Source organism: Chelonia mydas, chromosome 3 (assembly GCF_015237465.2).
Source record: "Chelonia mydas isolate rCheMyd1 chromosome 3, rCheMyd1.pri.v2, whole genome shotgun sequence".
NCBI lineage: Eukaryota > Metazoa > Chordata > Testudines > Cheloniidae > Chelonia > Chelonia mydas.
The window spans coordinates 128,221,822-128,244,172 of record NC_057851.1 but is presented as its reverse complement, the minus strand read 5'-3'; the positions used below and the strand labels follow the sequence as shown (position 1 = coordinate 128,244,172).

Below are 22,351 nucleotides of genomic sequence, written 5' to 3'. Positions count from 1 at the left end.
AATTACTTCCCTTGGAAATGAGCCTTCATTTCAAAGGAACTATTTTTTTCCAGTAGATAAATACAATATGCTTACAGGGTGAAATGATTACTAAAAGCAAATGACCCGTACTGAAACTTCTTGCAGCTGCAAATAGTGTGTGAATTGCTGAAGGTACAGTATGTAGTAATGCATTAGAGACCCAGTTTGTTTAATGAACCACATCCCTAGCAGTCATTTAATTGCTTCTGAAGTTGATTCTTAAATGAAACACTCTTGTTTCATCCTTTTTATTGAAGCAATAATAATGGTGAAGATCGAGAGTGTGTATGTGTGTGGTTTATTCCATTATATTACTACCCATATAATGAAGCCTATAAATGACAGTGTCTTACTTTGTATTCAGAGTAGCAGCCGTGTTAGTCTGTATCCGCGAAAACAAAAGGAGTACTTGTGGCACCTTAGAGACTAACAAATTTATTTGAGCACAAGCTTTTGTGAGCTACAACTCACTTCATTGGATGCATGTAGTGGAAAATACAGTGGGGAGATTTTATATACAGAGAGAACATGAGACAATGGGTGTTACCATACAAACTGTAACAAGATGGATCTGGTAAGGTGAACTATTACCAGCAGGAGAGCGGGGCGGGGGAAACCTTTTGTAGTGATGATCAAGGTGGGCCATTTCCAGCAGTTGACAAGAACGTGTGAGGAACAGTGGGGGGGGGGGTGGGGGGAGGGAAAGGAATAAACATGGGGAAATAGTTTTACTTTGTGTAATGACACATCCACTTCCAGTCTTTATTCAAGCCTAAGTTAATTGTATCCAATTTGCAAATTAATTCCAATTCAGCAGTCTCTCGTTGGAGTCTGTTTTTTAAGTTTTTTGTTGAAGAATTGCCACTTTTAGGTCTGTAAGCGAGTGACCAAAGAGATTGAAGTGTTCTCCGACTGGTTTTTGAATGTTATAATTCTTGACGTCTGATTTGTGTCCATTTATTCTTTTACCTAGAGACTGTCCGGTTTGACCAATGTACATGGCAGAGGGGCATTGCTGGCACATATCACATTGGTAGATGTGCAGGTGAACGAGCCTCTGATAGTGTGGCTGATATGATTAGGCCCTATGATGGTGTCCCCTGAATAGATATGTGGACACAGTTGGCAACGGGCTTTGTTGCAAGGATAGGTTCCTGGGTTAGTGTTTTTGGTGTGTGGTGTGTGGTTGCTGGTGAGTATTTGCTTCAGGTTGGGGGGCTGTCTGTAAGCAAGGACCGGCTTGTCTCCCAAGATCTGTGAGAGTGAGGGATCGTCCTTCAGGATAGGTTGTAGATCCTTAATGATGCGTTGGAGAGGTTTTAGTTGGGGGCTGAAGGTGATGGCTAGTGGCGTTCTGTTATTTTCTTTGTTGGGCCTGTTCTGTAGTAGGTGACTTCTGGGTACTCTTCTGGCTCTGTCAATCTGTTTTTTCACTTCCGCAGGTGGTTATTGTAGTTGTAAGAACGCTTGATAGAGATCTTATGGGTGTTTGTCTCTGTCTGAGGGGTTGGAGCAAATGCGGTTGTATCGTAGAGCTTGGCTGTAGACAATGGATCGTGTGGTGTGGTCTGGATGAAAGCTGGAGGCATGTAGGTAAGCAGAGCGGTCAGTAGGTTTCCGTATAGGGTGGTGTTTATGTGACCATCACTTATTAGCACTGTAGTGTCCAGGAAGTGGATCTCTTGTGTGGACTGGTCCAGGCTGAGGTTGATGGTGGGATGGAAATTGTTGAAATCATGGTAGAATTCCTCAAGGGCTTCTTTTCCATGGGTCGACATGATGATGTCCTCAGTGTTACTCTGTATTAAAAATCAGTCTGTGTTCAACTTCACTATCTTGGTTTAGTATGGTTAATAGACATTTTATAGAGGGAGAAGAAAAGAAAGAAGTTTGATCATTTGCTTTTTGTTTCTTTGTATTCTGAAAGTTTGTGACTAAATGGTTGACTGTCCCATTATCATGCAGGAGCGTTTATATCTGTAGCTTCTAGTAATGCAAATGCAGTTACTCTTGCTTGCATCAGTAGAAGAAATCTTGTGTGATAAATTTTCAAAGTGCTTCATGGGAATTTAGTGGAGAGAATCTACATTATATAAAGATAAGTGAACTTCTGGTTTTTGCTTTGTCCGTGGCTTGTTTATTTCTTGGTAGTTTTTAATAGCAGTATGAAATTATCTGTTTTGGTGATGAAAGTATCCAGGGTCAGGAGAAAAGTGTTTTACTTTGGACTTTTTTACTTTGCAAAGCCAAGTAGCAATCAGCTCAGAATTCACTTTGCACAAAATGTTTCTGCTCTATTTCTGAAAGTTTATTAGCAGCTATAATGATTTTTCTGTATTCTTTAAATGGTTTATAAAAATCCTTTAGAAAAGATTGCTTCTATTGATTTGTTTTCTCTTGAAAATTAACACTCTGTTTGAGCCATTACTTTGGCTAGAAGTGTAGGCTTTGAAAGTAACTACATGCACCATCATTGAAAATCCCTAAAAGAACCTTTGTGTGTTAAATTTGATGTGTCCTTTCTTTCCAAAAGAAGCCTGCTTTCATATTGACTTTGACATTGTCCTAAGCCTCACCTATCAATCATATCCTAAATACTAATCATATCTTAAACAACATCTCAAGATAATTCGGACTTCAGGGTGAGGGGAAAGGCTTTTTTCCTTCTGAATCCTTGTCTGAATACACTTACCGTAACCCAATGGATTTTATGACAGTATGTATCTTTTTATATAACAGAAGCTTGCTGTTTTCATGGATTTTTTTATGGCTAATGTTATATTAAATTCTGTCTCAGACTTCCTAGATATAAAGTAACTTGACAAGATATGTTCTGTATACTATATGTTTATGAATCATCTTCTCCCACTTCAAGACACTTCTGTTTTGCACTTTCTCACACCATTATTATGGTCTTTAAATATTCCCTAGTGCTTTCCTCTTTCTTCTGCTGTTTCAGTAGCTCCATCCATCAGTGCCGAAGAAACAGAAGACTGTTTTCTGTTGACCAACCCAATGCACACGCATCTTTCCTCTCCACTTAAATTCCACACTTTATTCAAGCTTGAGAGAATTTCCTACCCTTCCAAATTAGGGCCAAAGTTGATCTGTCATTTGACCCTATATAAGCAGAAAATGGGTGAAGTTCTGCAAGCAAAATTTCAAAGTGCAGGGCCAGAAGTACATCCTGTTGAAGATATGATCCATTTCTCAGTGGGTGACAAATCAGCAGATCAGTCTATCTAAGATGACTATCAACTTGCTACATAAGCACGAACATCTGTGTATGTTCATATAGTTTTCCATGACTTTGGAGTGTGAGTCAATCTCAGGGCATAACCTCAAGGAAAGTGGGCACACTGTGTTCACTGACCCTCTATGTGCGTATGGTCCCACATAAAGGAGGAACCACTGCATGCCTACTGTGCTGCAAGCTGGAATATGGGAAGCCATTATAGAATGTGTTATGGCTGCCTGTGTCTCTTCCCCAGCTAGTCTGTTGGTTGAAACAGGAGGCATGTACTAAGAGCCTTGCTGGGTCTGTTTGGGGCACTGTGAGAGAGTGCCAGGTCTTTAACTCTGAAGAAAGTGAGATGATATTCCAAAGGAATCTCTCTGGCACTAAGCTCTACCACACACAAGATGTAGCTGCCCCCAGTACCAGATAAGATGAGAGAAGGAGGAGAAATCTGTGGATGTGCCTGCCTGCTCCAGTGTTCCCTCCTTTTTTCCTTCCCTCCACTAATCTTGGTCAGATTCTAGGAATCCGCCATTTCTGACCCTGAAAGATATATTTTTAGTTCATATCAATCAGAATTTGGCTTTGTTGTTGTGGAGTCAGAGTGGAAACCAATGTCAGCTTACTTGTTACCCAAAAGGAGGATTATTCATCAGTTGAAGATGATAAACTTGGGAAGTAAAAAAATGACCACTCTTCAGGCAGTAGCCCTGCTGTTTGTCAAAACGCCAAACCTTATATTTTTACATTAAAATGAATGCTTAGGACTCAGAAAGCTCTATTGTGGTTGTTTTTCTTTGATATTTTCTAATAATTGCATTCTTAATGCCTCTATGTAGCAGGCATTTTTTCAAAATGTATTGCTCCCAGAATTTCAGGGTTATTCTCAGGAGACAGCAGGAAAATGTGTGTTTCTTTGCTCTATCAATGGTATGGAACTTAGTTATGTTTCCATTTAACCCTAAAGTTGAATGTGTCCTCATTTTTCCTCTGGTTTCTATCCAGCACAGTAATTACAAGCTGCATAAGCACATATGTACATTTATTATTGAGCAGAGAAAATAGCCAAAAACTTGTATGTAATTGATCTATCAACCTTGTCTATATTTTCTAAGCATTTCCTTTTGGTAAGTCTGATGATGATCTCAAACTGTGCCCTCCACTAGAACTCTTGTACAAAGCAGTTTAATTGATCTGATATGTCAGCAGAAATAAAATGTAATTAATAATGTTGGAATTTCGTGTTCATATGAGAGCAGATTTTGTAGCTGACTTTGCATTTCAGACTTGATTGATATTGAATTATTTGTGAAAAATGGCTTCAACACGAGTTTGTATGAATGATTCCTAAATCTCTGACCTGTCTTCCTCCTCCAAATCTTGCATCTCCAGATGTCTTTGACATCATTTGCATGTTCCACCATCATTTTAAACTTCCAGCACTAGATGTCTTCTTTCTTCCTTATATCACTCCCCGACTTTCCTTCTCCCTCTCGTTATTGTTAACTTCATTATATCATTCCCTTTTCATAGGTTTACAGCTGTGGTATAATTTTTCATTCCTTCCCTCCTCCCCCCACCCCCCTTCCAAGGATTTTCCTTTCCTTCTGATCATTTGCCTTCCCCATAAATGTTGTATCATGTCATCTTTTGTGTGTGGTTGTCTTTGTATTCTTTGGGACTTGGAAATGTGTCTTGTTCTGGTTCTGTGGTCCTGTTCTCATTAGTGCAAACTACAGGTTTGATACTGCCTCACTGATCACACAGGTGTGCCAATCAGGTTGTAGTTTATTTTTTTTACGTCCTGGTCATCCGCTCTAGCTAGTGCATGTATTCTGTCCCTGTTTTTCATGTCTCTCACATACAGCATTGCATCTCCAATGGCATTTAAGAAACTTCCACTTGCTTGTGGGCTCAGCAGCCCAAAGCTTTCCTCTTAGCCTAAAAATGAATGAAGATCTTACTTTGTAAGAGCACATTGTCAACTTCAACTCTTCACATCTCTCACCATGAGTGCTTCACCACTTCTACTGACAGAACTGGTAGGGCTGGTGGCAGCTTCATCATCCAAGGTGATCATCCTAGCAACATCATTATGTATTTATGATGTTATACATTATTTTAACTAATATTTTCATCAGTTTGTTGATTTTTGACAGTATGCAGTTAATGTTAGTAGGTTTCTGGAGCGCTGTGGGGACTAAGTTATAGTGACATGGATTGACCTTCATTGTTTGGCCAGTATTGTCTAGGTAGAATCTGTAGGCTTGATCCGAAGTTAGCGGGAGTATTTGCATTTACTTCAATGGGCTTTGAACAGTGCCCTCTGAGGAAGATGTTTGCATGTTTCCTGTGGCCCTGCTTGAAATCAGATCAAACCTGGAAGCTATTTTTGAACATGTCTATGCCTGCTAGTTATTTATTGCAATTTGTTTGGCTGTCTGACCAAAATACAACAGTTTCTGTGAATCAAGAGGATAGTCATGTGGTGAAGGCACTTGACAGGAATTTGGAGGATACATGTGCAGTCCCAGTTCTGCCATGATCTTCCTGTTTAACCTTGAGAATGTCCATTAGTGTCTCCATTCTTTATTTTCCCACCTGTAAAATTGAAATAATGCGTCCTGTCACCATTCTGCAAGTTCCCTCAAGTGCATGGTTGCCTCCCACATGTTCCTTCAAATATTCTTGTGGGCATACTCACTTGCTAAGGTGGAAAAAGTTCATGAACTCAGTTTTACAGTTCATAAAGAAGATGAGGAATTTGGCTGGAAATATAAACAAATGAAGCAGAACAAGGAGGCAAGAGTCAAACTGTAGATCAGCTGAGATCGCTAGCATATCCATTTGGTTCTGAGAATTTAAGGAGCTGGAAATTGAGCATTTTGAGTACAATAAAACACTTGTATTTTCATAAGATTTAGTTGTAGAGCCCAATTTAATTGTGACCCAAAGTACAACAGCCATGCTGAGTAACAGTCTTATTATGATGGTGGAATGTAATTGAAAAAGACAAGGCTTTCATGTAGTTATCAAGACAGCAGACTCTTAATCATAATATATAAAAGCTTCTAAAGTTTTCTCAAGAGCTTTACATTTAACTTTTAAGTATCATGTTAGCCTAATGTAGCTCCTTCAGGTTGCATCCTAGAAGCCCTTCATGTAGGCGCTCGAATAACTATTGAAAGGTTTCAGAGCTTCATGGTTTTTAAAGCTGATAATGTATTGTTGCAGACTGCTTCATAAGTGTATTAAACTAAAATGTTGTTTGCAATAATATTTTAACATTGCAGATGACCACAGCTGCTGCTTTTTATGTGCTAAGCTGCAGTAATCAGCACTGTCAGGTCACTCTAGTGTTAGCTGTCCCACTTAGGCATGTAGGTGGTACTTTTATAGTAATTTACCAGCATAAACTTAGCATTGCTATAGGTTAACACATGGTTTCTAAACAGAGGATCCTTAAATATTTGAGTCCATCTATTTAGCTCAGAGGCCTGAGTACTAACCTACTTGCCATTATGAAGGGGAAGAAATGTTCTGGCTTCTGATGTGCCGATCTAGAAACTGACTCTGTCATCTGTATTTTCCCTTCTGGTCATATTTGCTATCTAACTTTTTGAATCTGGGATCTTTTCTTAGTCTATTTGTCAAAACAATATGTTGGATGATATTGGGGAAAACTCTCTAGCAATTCCCTTTTTCTATTTTACATCATTTAAATATCTTCATAGGAGCATAAGGCTTAGCTTTGGTCTTTGCATTTAAAAAGTAGGTGCAAATGCTTTTGTTAAAAACAAATGCCCACATATACCTGTCAAACAATGAAATAAAGTGTAGCAAACAAAGGCTCGTTAGCAACCCAGCTAAATGTTGAACAGTAAATTAAATACAGTTTCAGCAGTTAGCCAGGATAATTCTCTAGATCCAAAAGCAGTGTCAGTATTTGGCTGGAAACCTACTAGTAGTTTATTTCACATGTCCAGTACACGGAGTAAATGCAGTGATGACCTTCTCTTTCTGTGAACTGCAGTACTTATCCTCTGTATGGTTGTTGTGAAGTAATACAGTATGCCATTCAATCTTAATGCTTGACTGCTCTGATCTAATACTCAAAAAACACCAAACAGCATATTTTTCTTTCTGTGATTTCAAGGAGGAGGATGATCAAAAATACTTTGATACAAGCTATGTATTTACCTGTTTTTAAGTGACTGGGACAGGGTTGGATAACTTCATTGCTTCTTATGGTTTTGTATGTGAAGTCCAATGTGTACTTATTCAACTTATAAAAGTTGCTTGATTAGATCTGATAGTGATTTGAAATAGGGTTGTTTACAAACCTCTGTTTACAGGAACAATGTCTGGAATCATATGTCATATATATTATTAGGGTTGGAAGGGACCTCAGGAGGTCATCTAGTCCAACTCCCTGCTCAAAGCAGGACCAATCCCCAATTTTTGCCCCAGATCCCTAAATGGCCCCCTCAAGGATTGAACTCACAAACCTAGGTTTAGCAGGCCAATGCTCAAACCACTGAGCTGTCCCTCCCCCCACATAGTCATTGGCTAGCTAAAGAGACATATACTCCAGTTGAAGCAAGTAGCTACAATCTTAACTGAGAAAGGAGTAATTTGGTGATATAACATGCTTTTAGATATGTGATAAACTAGATAATCGTAATTGTCCTTCTGGACTTAAAATCTATGAAAATGTGGTTAAACATTTAAAATATTTTTTGGATTTAAGGATGTGGAGAATGACATATACATATTCTAGAAAGACCTTGTTCAAGTTACCAGACTAAGTGGTAAGATCAATATCTGGAAAAGCCTGAATTTGTAAGTGATGCTTTCAGCTTAAAGCAAAAGCTTCTCACACTCAGGATGCATGGGAGAGAGGATAAGGGAGGAATGCAGGGTATTGGGAATCAAATCAGGGGTAGTTTAGATAACCGTTCACATAACCGAAGTTCCTAATCCAATAATGACAATCTGTGTAGATAATTACATCCCAAAAATTACATTAAAAGGGGTGGGCGGGTTTCAAACAGCCTGTCAAGGGCCTATAAAGGGCTCCATTGTTTTGTTTTTTGTTTTTGTTTTTAACTTTACGTTCATGAAGAGCTTGGAAGATGAATTCTTACAGTTAACCATTATGTCTACCATGAAAACCTACATGCACAAGAGTGGTGCTCAGAAGTGTTAGTTGCAGCATGTCCATGAAAAAGATCAGAAAAGTGCAACCAGTCTACGCATTTATTTTAAATGTATTAAATTTGACTATGTTCCTGAAGGGTTCTCCTACTCTCACGTCTGAGCCTTCCTTAGCTAGTGAGGAGGTTGATTTGGGTGTGTCAGACTTGTGGGTCCCCAAGGCTCTGATTCAGGACAGAAAGTTGCCTAGTGGTTGCTAGTGCAACTATTATGGACATAGACTCTGAAAGCAGTTTCATTATTGAAAGCATGGGACAGAATTTTGGCTCATCAGGTAGAGCTGACTACTTGGCCACAAATGAGAAATTTTTGTTTGCTGGTTTTTTTTTGGTAGAAAACAGCCCTGTAATTAATTTTAGAAAGACTTTTTACCTAGCAAATGCAGAGGAAAGCAAGAATTAAAGTTTTGGTTCTTTGTCAGAACACCTAATAAGGTGTAAAGCCAGCATTTTTGGCTGATGTACGGTTTCACTCTTGCCTCCTGGTTCTGTTTCACTTGTTTGCTTTTTCCAGTCAAATTCCTCATCTTCCTTTGTGAACTGTAAAACTGGGTTCACGAACATTTTCCACGTTAGTGAGAGAGTATGCTTATACGTATGTTTGAAGGAACATATAGAGGCAGTCACATGCTGGATGGAACTTGTAGAATGGTTGGAAAAGGGCCACACAATTGACAAAGGTATGCAAACTTTCTGTCAGGTGCAGAAAGACATAAAGAGCAATATTTTGCCTCATTCGTTGGATATTTTGCTGAACTTAGGTGAGAGATTTAGTTTTGACAGGTTCAGATGAGAAATTAGACAGTCCTCGTAATGGGAGGTTTCTGGGTTTATTTGAATTGCTTGCAGAAATGATAGTGTGTTGAGAGATCATGTGGAAACCATTAAGGCCAGTAACGCAGATGTGACATATTATCAAAATGAATTTATCAATAGGATCACAAGAAAAGTATGACAGGTTTTTGAGAAGATTAGGAAAGCTAAATAGTTATCTGTTGTGTTTGACTGTACTCCTGAATAGAACAAATGTTTCTAGTGTTAAGGTGTCACAAGGTTCTGAAAAATGGAGAGAAGTTTGTTGAGAATTGTGTAGATTTCATTGCTAGCCACACAAAAACTGGAGAGTGTATTAAGGAGATTATTTTAGAGAAGCTGAAAAAAAGATGGTTCAGATATGGCTGATTGCCGTGGACAAAGCTATGACAATGGAGGTAGTGTGGCTGCAGCATACGAACATGTTCAAAATCAAATTAATCAGGAAAATCAATATACGTCTCTCAACCCATGTAGTGCTCACTCACTGAATCTTGTAGAAGCTGCTGCAATGGTTCCCTAAATTCTTCTATTTTTTGAATTGTTCAGAGATTGTATATCCTGTTTTCCACTTCTTCTAGTTATTGGGATGTGTTGAAACAGCATATTCGCATTATATTAAAATGCCAAAGCATGACAAGATGGTCAGTAAAGGTTAGGGTGACCAGACAGGAAGGGTGAAAAATCGGGACAGGTGTAGGGGGCAGTAGGCACCTATATAAGACAAAGCCCCAAATTTTGGGACTGTCCCTGTAAAATTGGGACATCTGGTCACTCCTAGTAAGGGTAGAGGCCATACATCCACTACAAAATCAGATTGAAGATATTCTTGATATGTTAGACAAATTCCAGGTTTCACACAATCATACCCCAGAGCTTAAGTCAGAAATTGATAGCTTGCAAACAAATTTGAGTTTTCAGTTTTGTTTTGTTTGAGATGTGGTATATTATCTTATGTAAGAAAGATAGGGTATAAAACAAACCTTACTTAAGCAGTTGCTTAACTGATTACCCATACCACCTCTCTTACAGATCATTGAATTTTGATTGCTTTGTTAAATGTAAAGGACTTGAAAGCTGAAATTAGTTTCTAGAGTATATTAAACATCTTTAACAGCAGCCACGAATAGTATAGGATATAAGAAGACTACAATAGCATTGTACTATAATTAGAAAACTTGTACTCAATCACTATTTTGGGAAGGTGACTTTGTTTAGATTTTTGACTGAGTCCCTCAGAATAGGGGTTCCTTGTGTCAAAAGGTGATTAACTCCATTGTTGCTAATACAACAGAGGAAAAACAATCCAAAGATAGATAAAATAATTTGGTCAATTGCTTGCATGCTAATTCACCAAGTTCTCCTTCTCTATGGATCTTTAGTAGACAACCCTTTTAACTAATATCCTAAATAATTATATTAGACCCAGGATCTAACACTCCCAACTATCTAACATTACTTCTATGTTTATGACAGACAATACAGACGGAGTGCAGTTCAAGAAGCTTGCACACATGGCCTCATTTTATGTCTGTATGCATCTAGAACTTGAAGGGCAGTATGAAATCATTACTATCATACACACACATTCTACAATCTTGGTTAACAACAGTAACTTGTTGCATTTTAAAGCTGCTTTACAACAAAATTGATTGGAATCTTTTACAAAACAAAGGGACACAGTAACTCTGTGACAGTCTTTAGATCACATGCACAAGCATATACACTACCATACTAATTAGATACCCAGTTTCAGGAAGTGATCAATTGACTGATTTGACCTGTCACCCAAGAGAAAGTATGTTACTTTATCACCAGATGTTTGTTCAGCTGCCCGCTTTCAACTCAGTTGTTGTTCACACCAGGAGTTGACAGTGCAAACACGGGTGGAGCAAAGGACAGACATGACTATAGTTTTTTTCCCCAATGCACTAGCAGGCAACCCAAATTGCTGGAAAATATAGAGAGATAGTTAAAGGTACCTGTCTGAGATAGGTACTTTGTCACCAGGAGGACTCCAGATGTCTGATCCTGGACCTCAGTCTTCTTCCTTCCATGTGTCTTTGGCTTTCAGGAAGCAATGTGCTGAAGGAGACAGACCTGTTTTATCCTATTTCTGCTGGGTGGTCCAAGTTGGTTTCTTTTCTTGGAGGTACTAGTGTGGACCAATCAGATGGTGATTTGTTCTTCTTCCAAAGATTTGAAACATCCAACCAAAATGAATCATCCTCTATCACCATCCTATCAGGGAACAAGACATCACATTGGCGGTTCTTGCAAATGGGGCTGGAATTTTCCAATATCTGTGTGCAACACATCTCATCATACCAGCTTGTGTAAGACAAGTTAGGCCATAGCTTTGATATCACTATCTTGGAACCATCTGTTTTGCTCTGGTCAGCAAATTCCTCTGCAAGTCACTTTCCATAGGTCCCATTGTGGTGCATCTCTTGGCCAACTTTGCAGTTGTGCTTGTTCAAGTTGCAATTTCTCCATCAACATTATACTAGTTGCTGAAATCTCCAGTTTAAAGTTAATATAACTTGTACAAAGACCTTCCATGTTCTTTGATGCTCTTTAAACTTGTTTTAACTGTCCATTATACAATGCAAAGTCACTTCTAGAACTGTTGTTCTTTATCAGACCAGAACAGCTGTATAAATCCTTCCATTCCTGTTCTCCTTGTTTTAAAAACAATGGGACCTTATTATGTATGGCTGAGCTGACACTGTGCATTATTAATCAAATATATTTCTGATTATTTCACTCTGATAAAGTGTTCATATAAACACAAGCTTTGATTTCAGTTCCTTTTATTTACTGCCTCTCTCACCACACCTGTTTATCACTAAATAACATAAGCATGCTTGATTGCAAATATTAGCCTTACCACTTCACTAAAATAAAATAAATCAATATGAATGCAAGCCCTTTCTTTTCCTAATAGGATTGCCCATGAGGTAAACCTTGTCATCTTCCTCTTCTAGCCTTGGTCCCACCTGTATGAGGTCAGCTCTTTGAGTCCTCCTTCTCCATTCCAGTCTGTCTTGAAGCAGTTCCTTGGAAATTCCACAGTTATTCATATCCTTTTATATGACATCCATCCATCCATCCAGATTTAGCTCTTCCAACCCTTCTCTTACCCTCTACTCCTAAATTTAACACCCTGTTTCCTATATATTCTTTGCACATGCCAAAACCGGGTAAGCATGGATTCCCTTAGGGAAAGGTACCAAATATAGAAAAGCTAATTCATTCATTCCAAACATGGTCCATCCTTGTAGCTCCAAACATTCATCTTAACATTTTTATTTCAACTGTCTTCGGGATCTGCTCTTGTCTCTTCCCAGTCAGTGCCCAGCACTTAGATCCATATAAAAGTGCAGCCCAATTACCATCTTGAAGATCTTACTTTTCAATTTAATAGGCATTCTCCTCTCACACATCACTCTTTTCACAGGAGTAAACCCTGTTAAAGTTCACAATATTTTGCCCAAAGTTGGATCACTTTATTGTCAACTTTCTCTGTTATAGATATAACTTAACTTAATTACAATATTAGATTCCATCAGGTTCCCTGTTTTCACTGCTGTATCTGTTAATATATAATATCTTAATGTTTGATATTAATTTAATTTTTAATTCATTCACTCACTCGTTCACAGAAAGGGAAAAGGGGAAGTCTCTTTAGCAGCACCAGTGGTACACTCTTGTAAAAGGCTGCAGCTATTCTGAGTTTGCTCAGACAGTCTGAAGAAATCTTACTGTTAGACCTTAAGTTTTTATTCTCATTTCCATCAGTTCTATCTTTTTCTAAAACAGGCTTGATGTCTGGGCAATTCTTCAATAGTAATAACTCATAACTTTGGGGCCTTTGTTACTATACTGACCAAAAATTAATTTTGTGAGCAAAAAAATGGCAGAGCCCACATCTTGACATTCAAACAGCTGGCAGTTTACTTGGTGGTCTTTGAGATGCTTTATCAGAATTATGGGCTTCTGGGTTCATTGCTTCTGCTGCTTCATAGGCTGACACAGTAGGGATATTTATTCAGCTCGAAGGAGGAAAGTAATGCCAGGCAAACTTACAAAGGATGAAAGGTCAACAGGTCCCAAAAAAGTTCTTGAATGTGAGGCTTTCAATCCCCAGTTAGATACAATATTAACACGGTTTGATATGATGTGTAAATAGGATGCAGCCATAAAAAGGGCTGCTTTTTTGATGGACGAGAAACTGAAGTTTCTCAATAACGAAGACCTAAAGAGGCATGCTTAAAATTTAGCAAGCCAGCCAGCCCTGGGAATTTAAACTGAGTACTGAGAATGAGATGGAGTACTTTGCCATTTTTTGCAAGTGAATCTTTAAGGATGACGTGTGTGTGCGTGTGTGTAAAGTGTAAAAAAAAAAAAAAAAAAAAAGGCACTCATTGATCTCCTTAGCTATAGAGACAAACGGTCTATAGATGAGTTTCCCTGACACAGAAATAGATCTGCATAGTTTTTACTATCTTCCTGTAACCATAGCTGCTAACGAAAGTAATTTCACCTGGTTGAAACTCAAGACCTAGCTAAGAGTGTCCATAGAGCAGGAAAGGGTTAAATGATCTGCTAGTTATTTCTGTAGAGAGCTTGGAAGCAAGGCTGGTGGACTGGGATGAGCTAATTAATGAGATTGCATCAGAGAAGGCTCGGAAGGTCCATTTGTAAAAGTACTTAGCAGTGATTGTGGGTTATTTATTATTATTTACATTGGGGACAGTGGCACAGCAGAGGTGGATTTGAATCTTCCAGCCAGACGCAGAACATCGCTGGCACAGAATTGAGAAATGCCGAAATTCAGAAACCCTGGGATGTATTTCAGCGTACTCAAGTGATTACAGACCCTTTTGCTCCAGCTGTCCTTTCAGCCTGTCCTTGTCTCAGCCTCTACCACCCCTCTACGTGCCCTCTTTCTCTTTACCAGTGGTTCCCAAACTTGTTCCGCTGCTTGTGCAGGGAAAGCCCCTGGCGGGCCTGGCCGGTTTGTTTACCTGCCCGGCATACACAGAGAAGTAATCAATAATACCAGATACTACATAAAAGTAAATAAGGTTGCAGGAGAAACTATACATTTAAATATTTTTCAACTTGTATGATATTGTATAAATTGAGAAATCATGTGTGATCATATCATTTGACTTGTAGTGTGATGCGTACACACAAGGAAACAGAGTTAAGACTGCACTTGCAACCTTAATGTTGACATTTCCTGACTTCTGAATGCTTAACTGGGCAATCTTTATAGTTCTCAGATTTTAGTTTTTATTTATTATTTATAATGCAGAATTTAAGACACGGATAAACTTTCAGTATCTTATACTGCTTTTTCACTTCGAAAGACAGACATCTGAAACGCTGGTTTCCACATAGTAGTGAACCGTTTACATTATTTTTTTGCCAGATAAGTGGTTGGTTTGTTGAAGTGTGCAAAAGACAGTGCTATATGGGGATGTTTGTGCATTTGTAAGAAAAATATACCCTACCTTTTATGGTAGAAAGATTTTTGGTATTTTTTTCCCCTCCAATAAGATTTATCAGCATTTTTGTGTGTCCTGCAGGGGTTGTTCAGAACTATGCCGAATCCCCATGGTGGAATATAAACTCGACAGCGAAGGCACCCCATGTGAGTATAAAACCCCTTTCAGAAGGAATACTACTTGGCATCGGGTGCCGACTCCTGCTGGGCAGCCTCTTTCTCGTGCATCTCCAATCCTAGGAACATCTGACAGACTGCAATGCCAGCAGCTTCTCCAGCAGGCTCAGACAGCCATTCCTCGCAGCACTTCCTTTGATAGGAAGCTGCCAGATGGTGCAAGGTAATATACTCTCCATTTAATTCCTGTCATTTTCCTAAATGCTTCACTTGTAAACCTTTTTAGGCCTTGGTATGAAGTTATTTTTAAAGCCTTTTTCGATCATTCATTCATTACTCTGTTGGGTTTTAACAGGGATTTAAGTTTGAGATTTAAGTGCCAAAGTGAACCCAGTGAATGAACCACAGTTCATCCTAGTTGAAACAAATGACGTCTGGGTTTAGTGATAGTGTACAGTAGTACTACTCATAATTAGAGAAGGGCAGAATTTTGTGGTCTAATAGTTTATTCACTAAACAATGCAGTTTCTTGTAGACCAAAGCTATCCATGAATTCAGCCATCCCACTTAAATTAGGTTGAATTTGGTGAATAGTTTTGTGTCCTCCTCCTGTAAAATAAATAAATAAAGCAAAATGTTTTGTTTGACATTTTCAAAACATTTTGACTTTTCATTTTGAAATCTTTTGTTTCAAAATTTTGCTAGATTTATTTTAGAAAACAAAAAGGTGTAAAAACCAGCTGAAAACTTTGAGCAGGAGGCTGGACTGATTGAACTCCTGAAGTCCCTTCCAACCCTGATATTCTATGAAAATGAAACAAAACAAAAATAAAAAAAATGTTTCTGGTCAAACACATTTTTTCACTTTATCAAGAAAAACCTACTTTTCAGGTTGGCACCTCTCCCCAAAAATGTTTTCGATTTATCAAACCAAAAAATGAGTGATTCACTCATCACTATTTCATAACTTCACCCCATGAGGACTACCAACCATCTCCTTCAACCCCGAATCAAATGAAACAGAAGCTGACTGGCTACTTTTGCTCTAAGCTGAGGCACAATCAGTGATGTCATGGAAACCTATTTAGATGAGTGATAAGCATAAATAAAACAAACCTGTCTCTTGCAAAATGAATGATTTAAGTTCATTTATTGTATTATGGACACAGTTTCAAAGGATTCTGTAATTCCACTCCGTATGCTTTGCTTTTTTTCTCTTTATTAAAAAAAAAGAGAACTTGTGATGTAAAAATATCAAACCTCTTACATTATGGTGAGGTATTTTAAAGGTAATTATGAATCATTTTACTCCTTGAAAAGGGGTACAAATCTTAAAAAAAAAAAAAAAAAAAACACCTGTTAATGCATTTGACTCTTTAATTAATTCTCACCAAATAATGTAAACAAATTAGTTTCTTTAACATAATTCTTTCCCCATTAATTTCTTTTTTATTTGGAATTGTCCCTCCTTTATGTCCTTTCCCCTTTAACCATGCAGTTTCTCTAACCTCCAGGCAAAACAGATCTCATGACTGAAATCTCCTAATTTGTATAAAAATCTAAAATTTGTCATGTATTGGTTTTGAAAATTTCTGCTCTCTGGCCCCAAAAAGCATAAATTATTACTGTACTGAAGGAGAAATAATTGATAGTATTTTTACATTTTGTTTAAAACATCACAGTTAGGCTATTAGTAATAGTAATGCACATTTTAAAACTTGTCCTTAGGGAAAGAAGTTTCTGAGTTAATGCTTTGCATATTTTACATCTTGTTTCAAAAATGCATTTTAACTAACCACGCTTAATGTTAGATGACTTAAGATCACTTTACTGACCCATTCTTTTGTTCCTTGTTAAAGTCCAGTGTTAAAAGGGCAGTTGTACTAAATACCTAATTTTTTGGATTTGTGAAGCTCTATTAGAAAACAGTACTTAAATATTTATTCAACAATTAATAAAATGCTTTTAATTCCCACAGCACATTACAAATATAAGCCCCAATCCTGCAAACATGTTTGTGCATTCATAACTAAGTGAAGCACATGCATACATGTTTGCAGGACTGAGGCCTTAAATATAGTGAGCCATTGCTTGCCCTGAAAAGCTTACTTTTTAATAGAAATAGGACTAGTTTAACAAAGACAAAACATTGGCTAGCAGGTCAGGATAGGCAGGGTGGGGAGATTAATGATGACACAAGGGAAAACAATTTGCTTGTGGAGGTGAGGTTTTAAAAAGGGATATAGAGAAGAGAGATGGTGCCCAATGGGTGAGGACTCTTCCAGACATGGGAAGCAGCATGGTAAAATCCATGAAGCAGAGAGATGGAAAGATGAATAAAAGAAAAGGTTTGGAACTAGCCTACGGAATTAGATACGGAGTAGAGAAAAATAGGAGAGGATGGTATTATATAGGACCTTGTCGGTGAGGATGAGAAACTCAGATTTACTGAAGTCAGACTATGAAGCCAATAGAGAGTTTCTAGGAAATAGGTTATTGCTTTAGCAGCAGCATTTCAGACAGATTGGAGAGGAGTTGGGGCTAGGAAAGGCAGTGAGATGAGACAGTAATATGGGAGATAACAAGGTTAAGAAATGCGGATTATATAGCACTAGGGACAATGAGAAAAGGGTGAATTTTAGAGATTAAAAAGGAAGAAATGGCACAAGTTAGAAACTGGATATATGAAGAAAATGGGAAGGGGGAAGGGAAAGGATGAGGAGTCAAGAGTATGGGGCTGGGATCCACAAGATTGTGGACTTGAAAGTTGGCAATGAGAAGCAAGGTGAAAGAGCAATTAAAGGAAGAATTTGGAGATTATATTTCAAATAGCTGGAAATACAAGAATTTTTGTCAGACACAGTTATTAATGCGAGACATGATGTTCTTTAAAAATATAATAATAAAATTCCCTTTAAAATGCCTTCATGTTACCCACATAACGTATATGAAGGATGACCTAGTTCTCAATTGGATGAAGGTACTGATATTATGCATTCCATAGTGTAATCAAAGCCCTCACCATTTCTGGTATATCATAGTACATGTTAGTAATTGTTTCTGTGTGGGAAGGTGCTTTTTTTCATTGTGGGAGTTTCCCATATTCAAAACTGAGCAAAGTCCTGCTTTGCTTACTCATGCAAGTAACTTAAACTCTTTGCTCAAATGAGACTACTTATATGAATAAGGAGAGTGGGATTTGGCCATTAGTCTGTTAAAACCTAGTCTGTTCTCTGCTTTTGTGTTTCATGGTGCCTTTTTAAGATTTACATATGGAAATATCCTGCCAATAACAAACTGGGAAATATTATTTTCTAAAATGCTTAAATGACATGAATTGTAGGAAATAAGTCTAACTGTAAAATCCCAATAGGAATATACTTAAAGTATTCAAACTGCAATCTGTGTGCCTCATTTTTAATTGTAAAAATGAATTTATTTGTAAAATAAATAAATAACAGACTAGTTAAAGATGTTGAAACTCCACAAATACCTCAGTGCACTGTTAATGATTCTAGTCAACATTACAGAAGTTCACCGAGCAACCAATCCTCCTCCAGTGACCCAGGACCCAGCGGGAGTAGCCAGTGGAGACAGCAAGTGGGATATGACGGGTACTGGTGATTTTATATCTCACTGCAACTCCCATATATAATTCTTTATGAAACAGAATTTATGTACAAGCTAAATATTAAATAGTCCCATTTGCAATGGAAATGTAGTTTAAATAGAGGGCATCACAGGCCTAGTCTGATCTGAGATACCTCAGTGTAAATCAGTGGTGGTTTTCCAGATTTGCACCACTGTAATTGAGATCAGGATTTGGTCCTCAAACTAATGTGGAAAATTTGTGAATTTCTACTTATTAATTTGCAAGGGATCTCAATTTGTGAGGATCAGGAAAAGTACTTGTGATACTTCCCTAAGTAAACAGGAAGCAGGGACTCTCATGCAATCTGTACACAAACACAGTTTGGGAACCACACTAGTTAGTGCTTTAGTGCTGGATTAAGACAGCCTACGTTCGGGAACCAGCTTGAGACTCCGTTCCAGTCTGGTTTCTACTTCCCTTTGCTTTAGTGGGGGTAATATTCTGTGTCAGTCCTTTTACTGGTGCAAATTATTTCTCCCTCTGCACTTCCTCCAGTGACATCTACTTCCTATCCACTTGCACGGGAGGCTGAGTAGTATCCCCGTGGCAGCTGGTCTCTTTTTCCCGGGCAGACTCCAGCAATATGGGTAGTTCTTTCACATGAGTGTTAATGGGGCTTGTTACTTCCCCTTACTTCCCTGCACAGGAGGATTCACAATTGAGCTGTTAGTGAATAGGAACCCCTCCCAAAAAGTATGTTAAATGTTTAAGGTCACCAAAAAGTTAACTAACTCAATTCTAATACATATTTTCTATGTGAGATCTGTTCTTCATTACTGTGAATGTAGCACTTTGGTTGCATGTATCTACTGCTTGGTAACATTTTTGCTGTTAAATACTGAGATACAGAAATACACAAGCTGCCTAATTTAAAAACACTTGAGACACGATACTCAGAGTTAATTAAGTTATTTTTATAATAAAATATGGACACACAAATCATCTTCTTGTCTGTTATCAGCAGAATATTGCCTTGACATGTTTGATTATGTGTAAAATATCCCATGTAGCAGATATGTGTATTGTCTTGGAACCTGCTCAAGGAATTTCAGATTAAGAGTGCCTGACATCTGTGAAAGTGGAAGTGTTTCAAGTAATGGATTTAGTACTGGTGTGTGTAGAGCCATCAATTCCAATTTTGAATAAAAGGCAAAATTTTCAAACCTTGGTTCAGTAGATGCAAAATATGTTGTGCACCCATTTCATTAGTAGAATCCTACATTTGCACATACTGTCGGATATTTGTGTGCATAGAAGTGGGAACTGGTCCATGGAACAGCTAGTTGATGCATTTTCATGGTCCATCCATTGTATGGGGCTTTGAATGTTTGGCCCCAAAAATGTAGGGGTTTTTAATCTAGCATTATTTCTTTATAATTAATCCTAAACAGTGTTCTGCCAAGAAACTTACACTTAGATATTTTTACTTAGAGTAACAAATTTCCCAATACTATTTGCTTGCTGGGTGGTGGTGATTGTTTACCGTTAATGACCTACAAAGATTTTTACCTTGGAAAGTTCCTTGTGGGATAATCCAGTTTTGTAGTTAAGAAAGAAACAACTTGATCGTCTGCTTATGTTACAAGGTGCCAATCCCCTTTACTTCATGAACACCAAGGTTCAAGTCCACTGGAGTGTGAAGGAGGCAGAGAACGAGAGGAAACTTTGGAAGGAACCAGATATGCTGGTAATAATAATACCATATATTAAAAGTAAATAATCTTCCTAGGATATACAAGTAAAGTTAACTACTGGTTCTGATGATGATCCTAATTTCAATTTATATAGAGCCTTTCATCCCAAAGGATCCTAAAGTGCTTCAAAATGAATGCAGCATCAGTGAAATGCAGCCACCTCCGAGGTGGTAAGAGGAAACTAAACGCAGTGTAATAGTCAGAATAGGTTAGATTTTGACCAAAGAACACTGAGGCAAATTCTTACTCTTTTATAGGAAGGACCATGGAATATTTAAAGTAGGCTCAGAACAAACACTTTGATTTCTAAGGTTTCATTCAAAAGCTTCACACAGAGTGGACTGCATAGAACTCTAATTAATGATCTTGGAACAACAAAAGGGTTAGGAAAGTCTGCCAAGGTTTGAACCTGTGATTCCACAGGGTTTAGTTGTCTTAAACCTGATGCTTAAAGCACTGAGTTATGTGCTTTTCCCTTTGTACAGTATGTTCATTTTAGAAATCAAGTTAGACTTTTAGAAATCAGAAATTAAAATACAATTATTTATGGCAGAAACGAAGTGGCATGCACCATCCACCAAAGTCTTGAGTTCCTACAAAGACCGGGCTTTACCAAAAGAAGGCAATGGCAAGGATTCGCCAAGCAAACTTTCTCATGTAAGTCTGTTCAAACTTCTCTTCTGCTGATAAAAACTTGGGTCTGAAAAGACACTTGCAAGAACCTTAAATGTTTAAAATACATTTTAGTAATTCCTGAAGTACAGTTTGGAGTTTGAGAGGCTAATAGTATTGTGCATAGCTATGCAAGGATCTCTGATTCAGCAGTGGATGCAGTATTCTCAAACTAAGTGCATTAAAAAGGTCAAGTTCTGGTTTCTGGGACATTGCAGGGATAAAATCCTTACTAATGTGAGCATTGCTCTGCTGTCTGACGAGAGCTTCATTTACATTGGTTTGCTCAGTCATAGGAGCACCTCCCATTATACACATTACATTCATGCATGCCATTTCTTGACATGTTGTATGGGATAACATATGTACTATAATTATCAGCACTCGGCTTTCTTATTATTTGGGCAAAGTTTCCACCTCTAAAGACTGTATCTAGTTAAATGTTCTCTTTTTGTGCCTTTTTAATTGTGGGTGTGAAAGTGGTGGCCTGTTTTGTTTTGTTTTGGTTGGTTTTTTTAATGATTTCCAGCTGGATTAAGTGGTGTGCACTAAGAAATGTGCTAACTTCACTAGGATTAGAAGTTAAAAGTTATTAAACAGATTCATTTTCTAAATCTAATACAAATGCTATGGCTGCCTTAAGAAAAGATGCATACAAGTTGAAGTACTGGATCAGATAATTGGTCTACCTGGTTCAGTAGCTTGCATTTAGTAGTGGCCAGTGTCCTATGGTTTAGGGAAAGGAAAAAAATAATAGTAAAGTGCCATGTTCCCTTAATAGCATTTTGTGTGTTTGTAATACAGAAGTCTTGCTAGATGTACCAGGAAACTATATGATACTACTTGTAAAAAGTACTAATTTCAATAGGATTATGGGGCCAGATTCTCAGCTGGAGTAAATTGGCTTTCTGATTTATACAGGCTGTGAATCTGGTCCATGATGTTTGAAAACAGACCCTCATAATGCTGTTGTGTACAGTACTATACAATCTGACACATGGGGGAAATTACTTCCTGATGTTTTCAGGCAAGAAGTTGCCCAGACATTTGAGGATTGAGTCACTGTGTAGAATGAATAGCATTAAACCCAGTACCAATATCTGAGATACTGTTCTATTCACTGAACTTCATACATTTATTTTGACTTGGTTATATATATTTGAATGCAGCACAGCATTACTCTATCCTTGAATTACTCAATCAGTCACTTAATTCAAAACTGAAAGAGGCCTATCCAAAGCATAAAAACATAAAAACGGTCATACTGGGTCAGATCAATGGTCCGTCTATCTCAGTTTCCTGTCTCTGACAATGGCCAGTGCCAGGTGCTTCAGAGGGAATGTACAGAAAGGGCAATCATCAAGTGGTTCATCCACTGGTGTCCACACCCAGCTTCTAGAACATAGAGGCTAG

General features: G+C 37.9%; 1 protein-coding gene across 3 annotated transcripts in view; it reads left to right on the top strand.

Annotated features, from left to right (window-relative positions):
• SIPA1L2 (signal induced proliferation associated 1 like 2) overlaps positions 1-22,351 on the top strand; it is a 235,821-nt gene that overhangs the window by 165,500 nt on the left and 47,970 nt on the right. For 2 of the 3 annotated variants that reach the window (XM_043543299.1, XM_043543300.1), the window contains 4 exons: positions 14,886-15,143; positions 18,451-18,534; positions 20,159-20,259; positions 20,820-20,923. In XM_043543299.1, coding sequence (XP_043399234.1) covers positions 14,886-15,143; positions 18,451-18,534; positions 20,159-20,259; positions 20,820-20,923 — 547 coding nt within the window. Of the gene's footprint in view, positions 1-14,885; positions 15,144-18,438; positions 18,535-20,158; positions 20,260-20,819; positions 20,924-22,351 lie in introns of all 3 variants that reach the window. The other variant, XM_043543298.1, reaches the window with a different exon arrangement.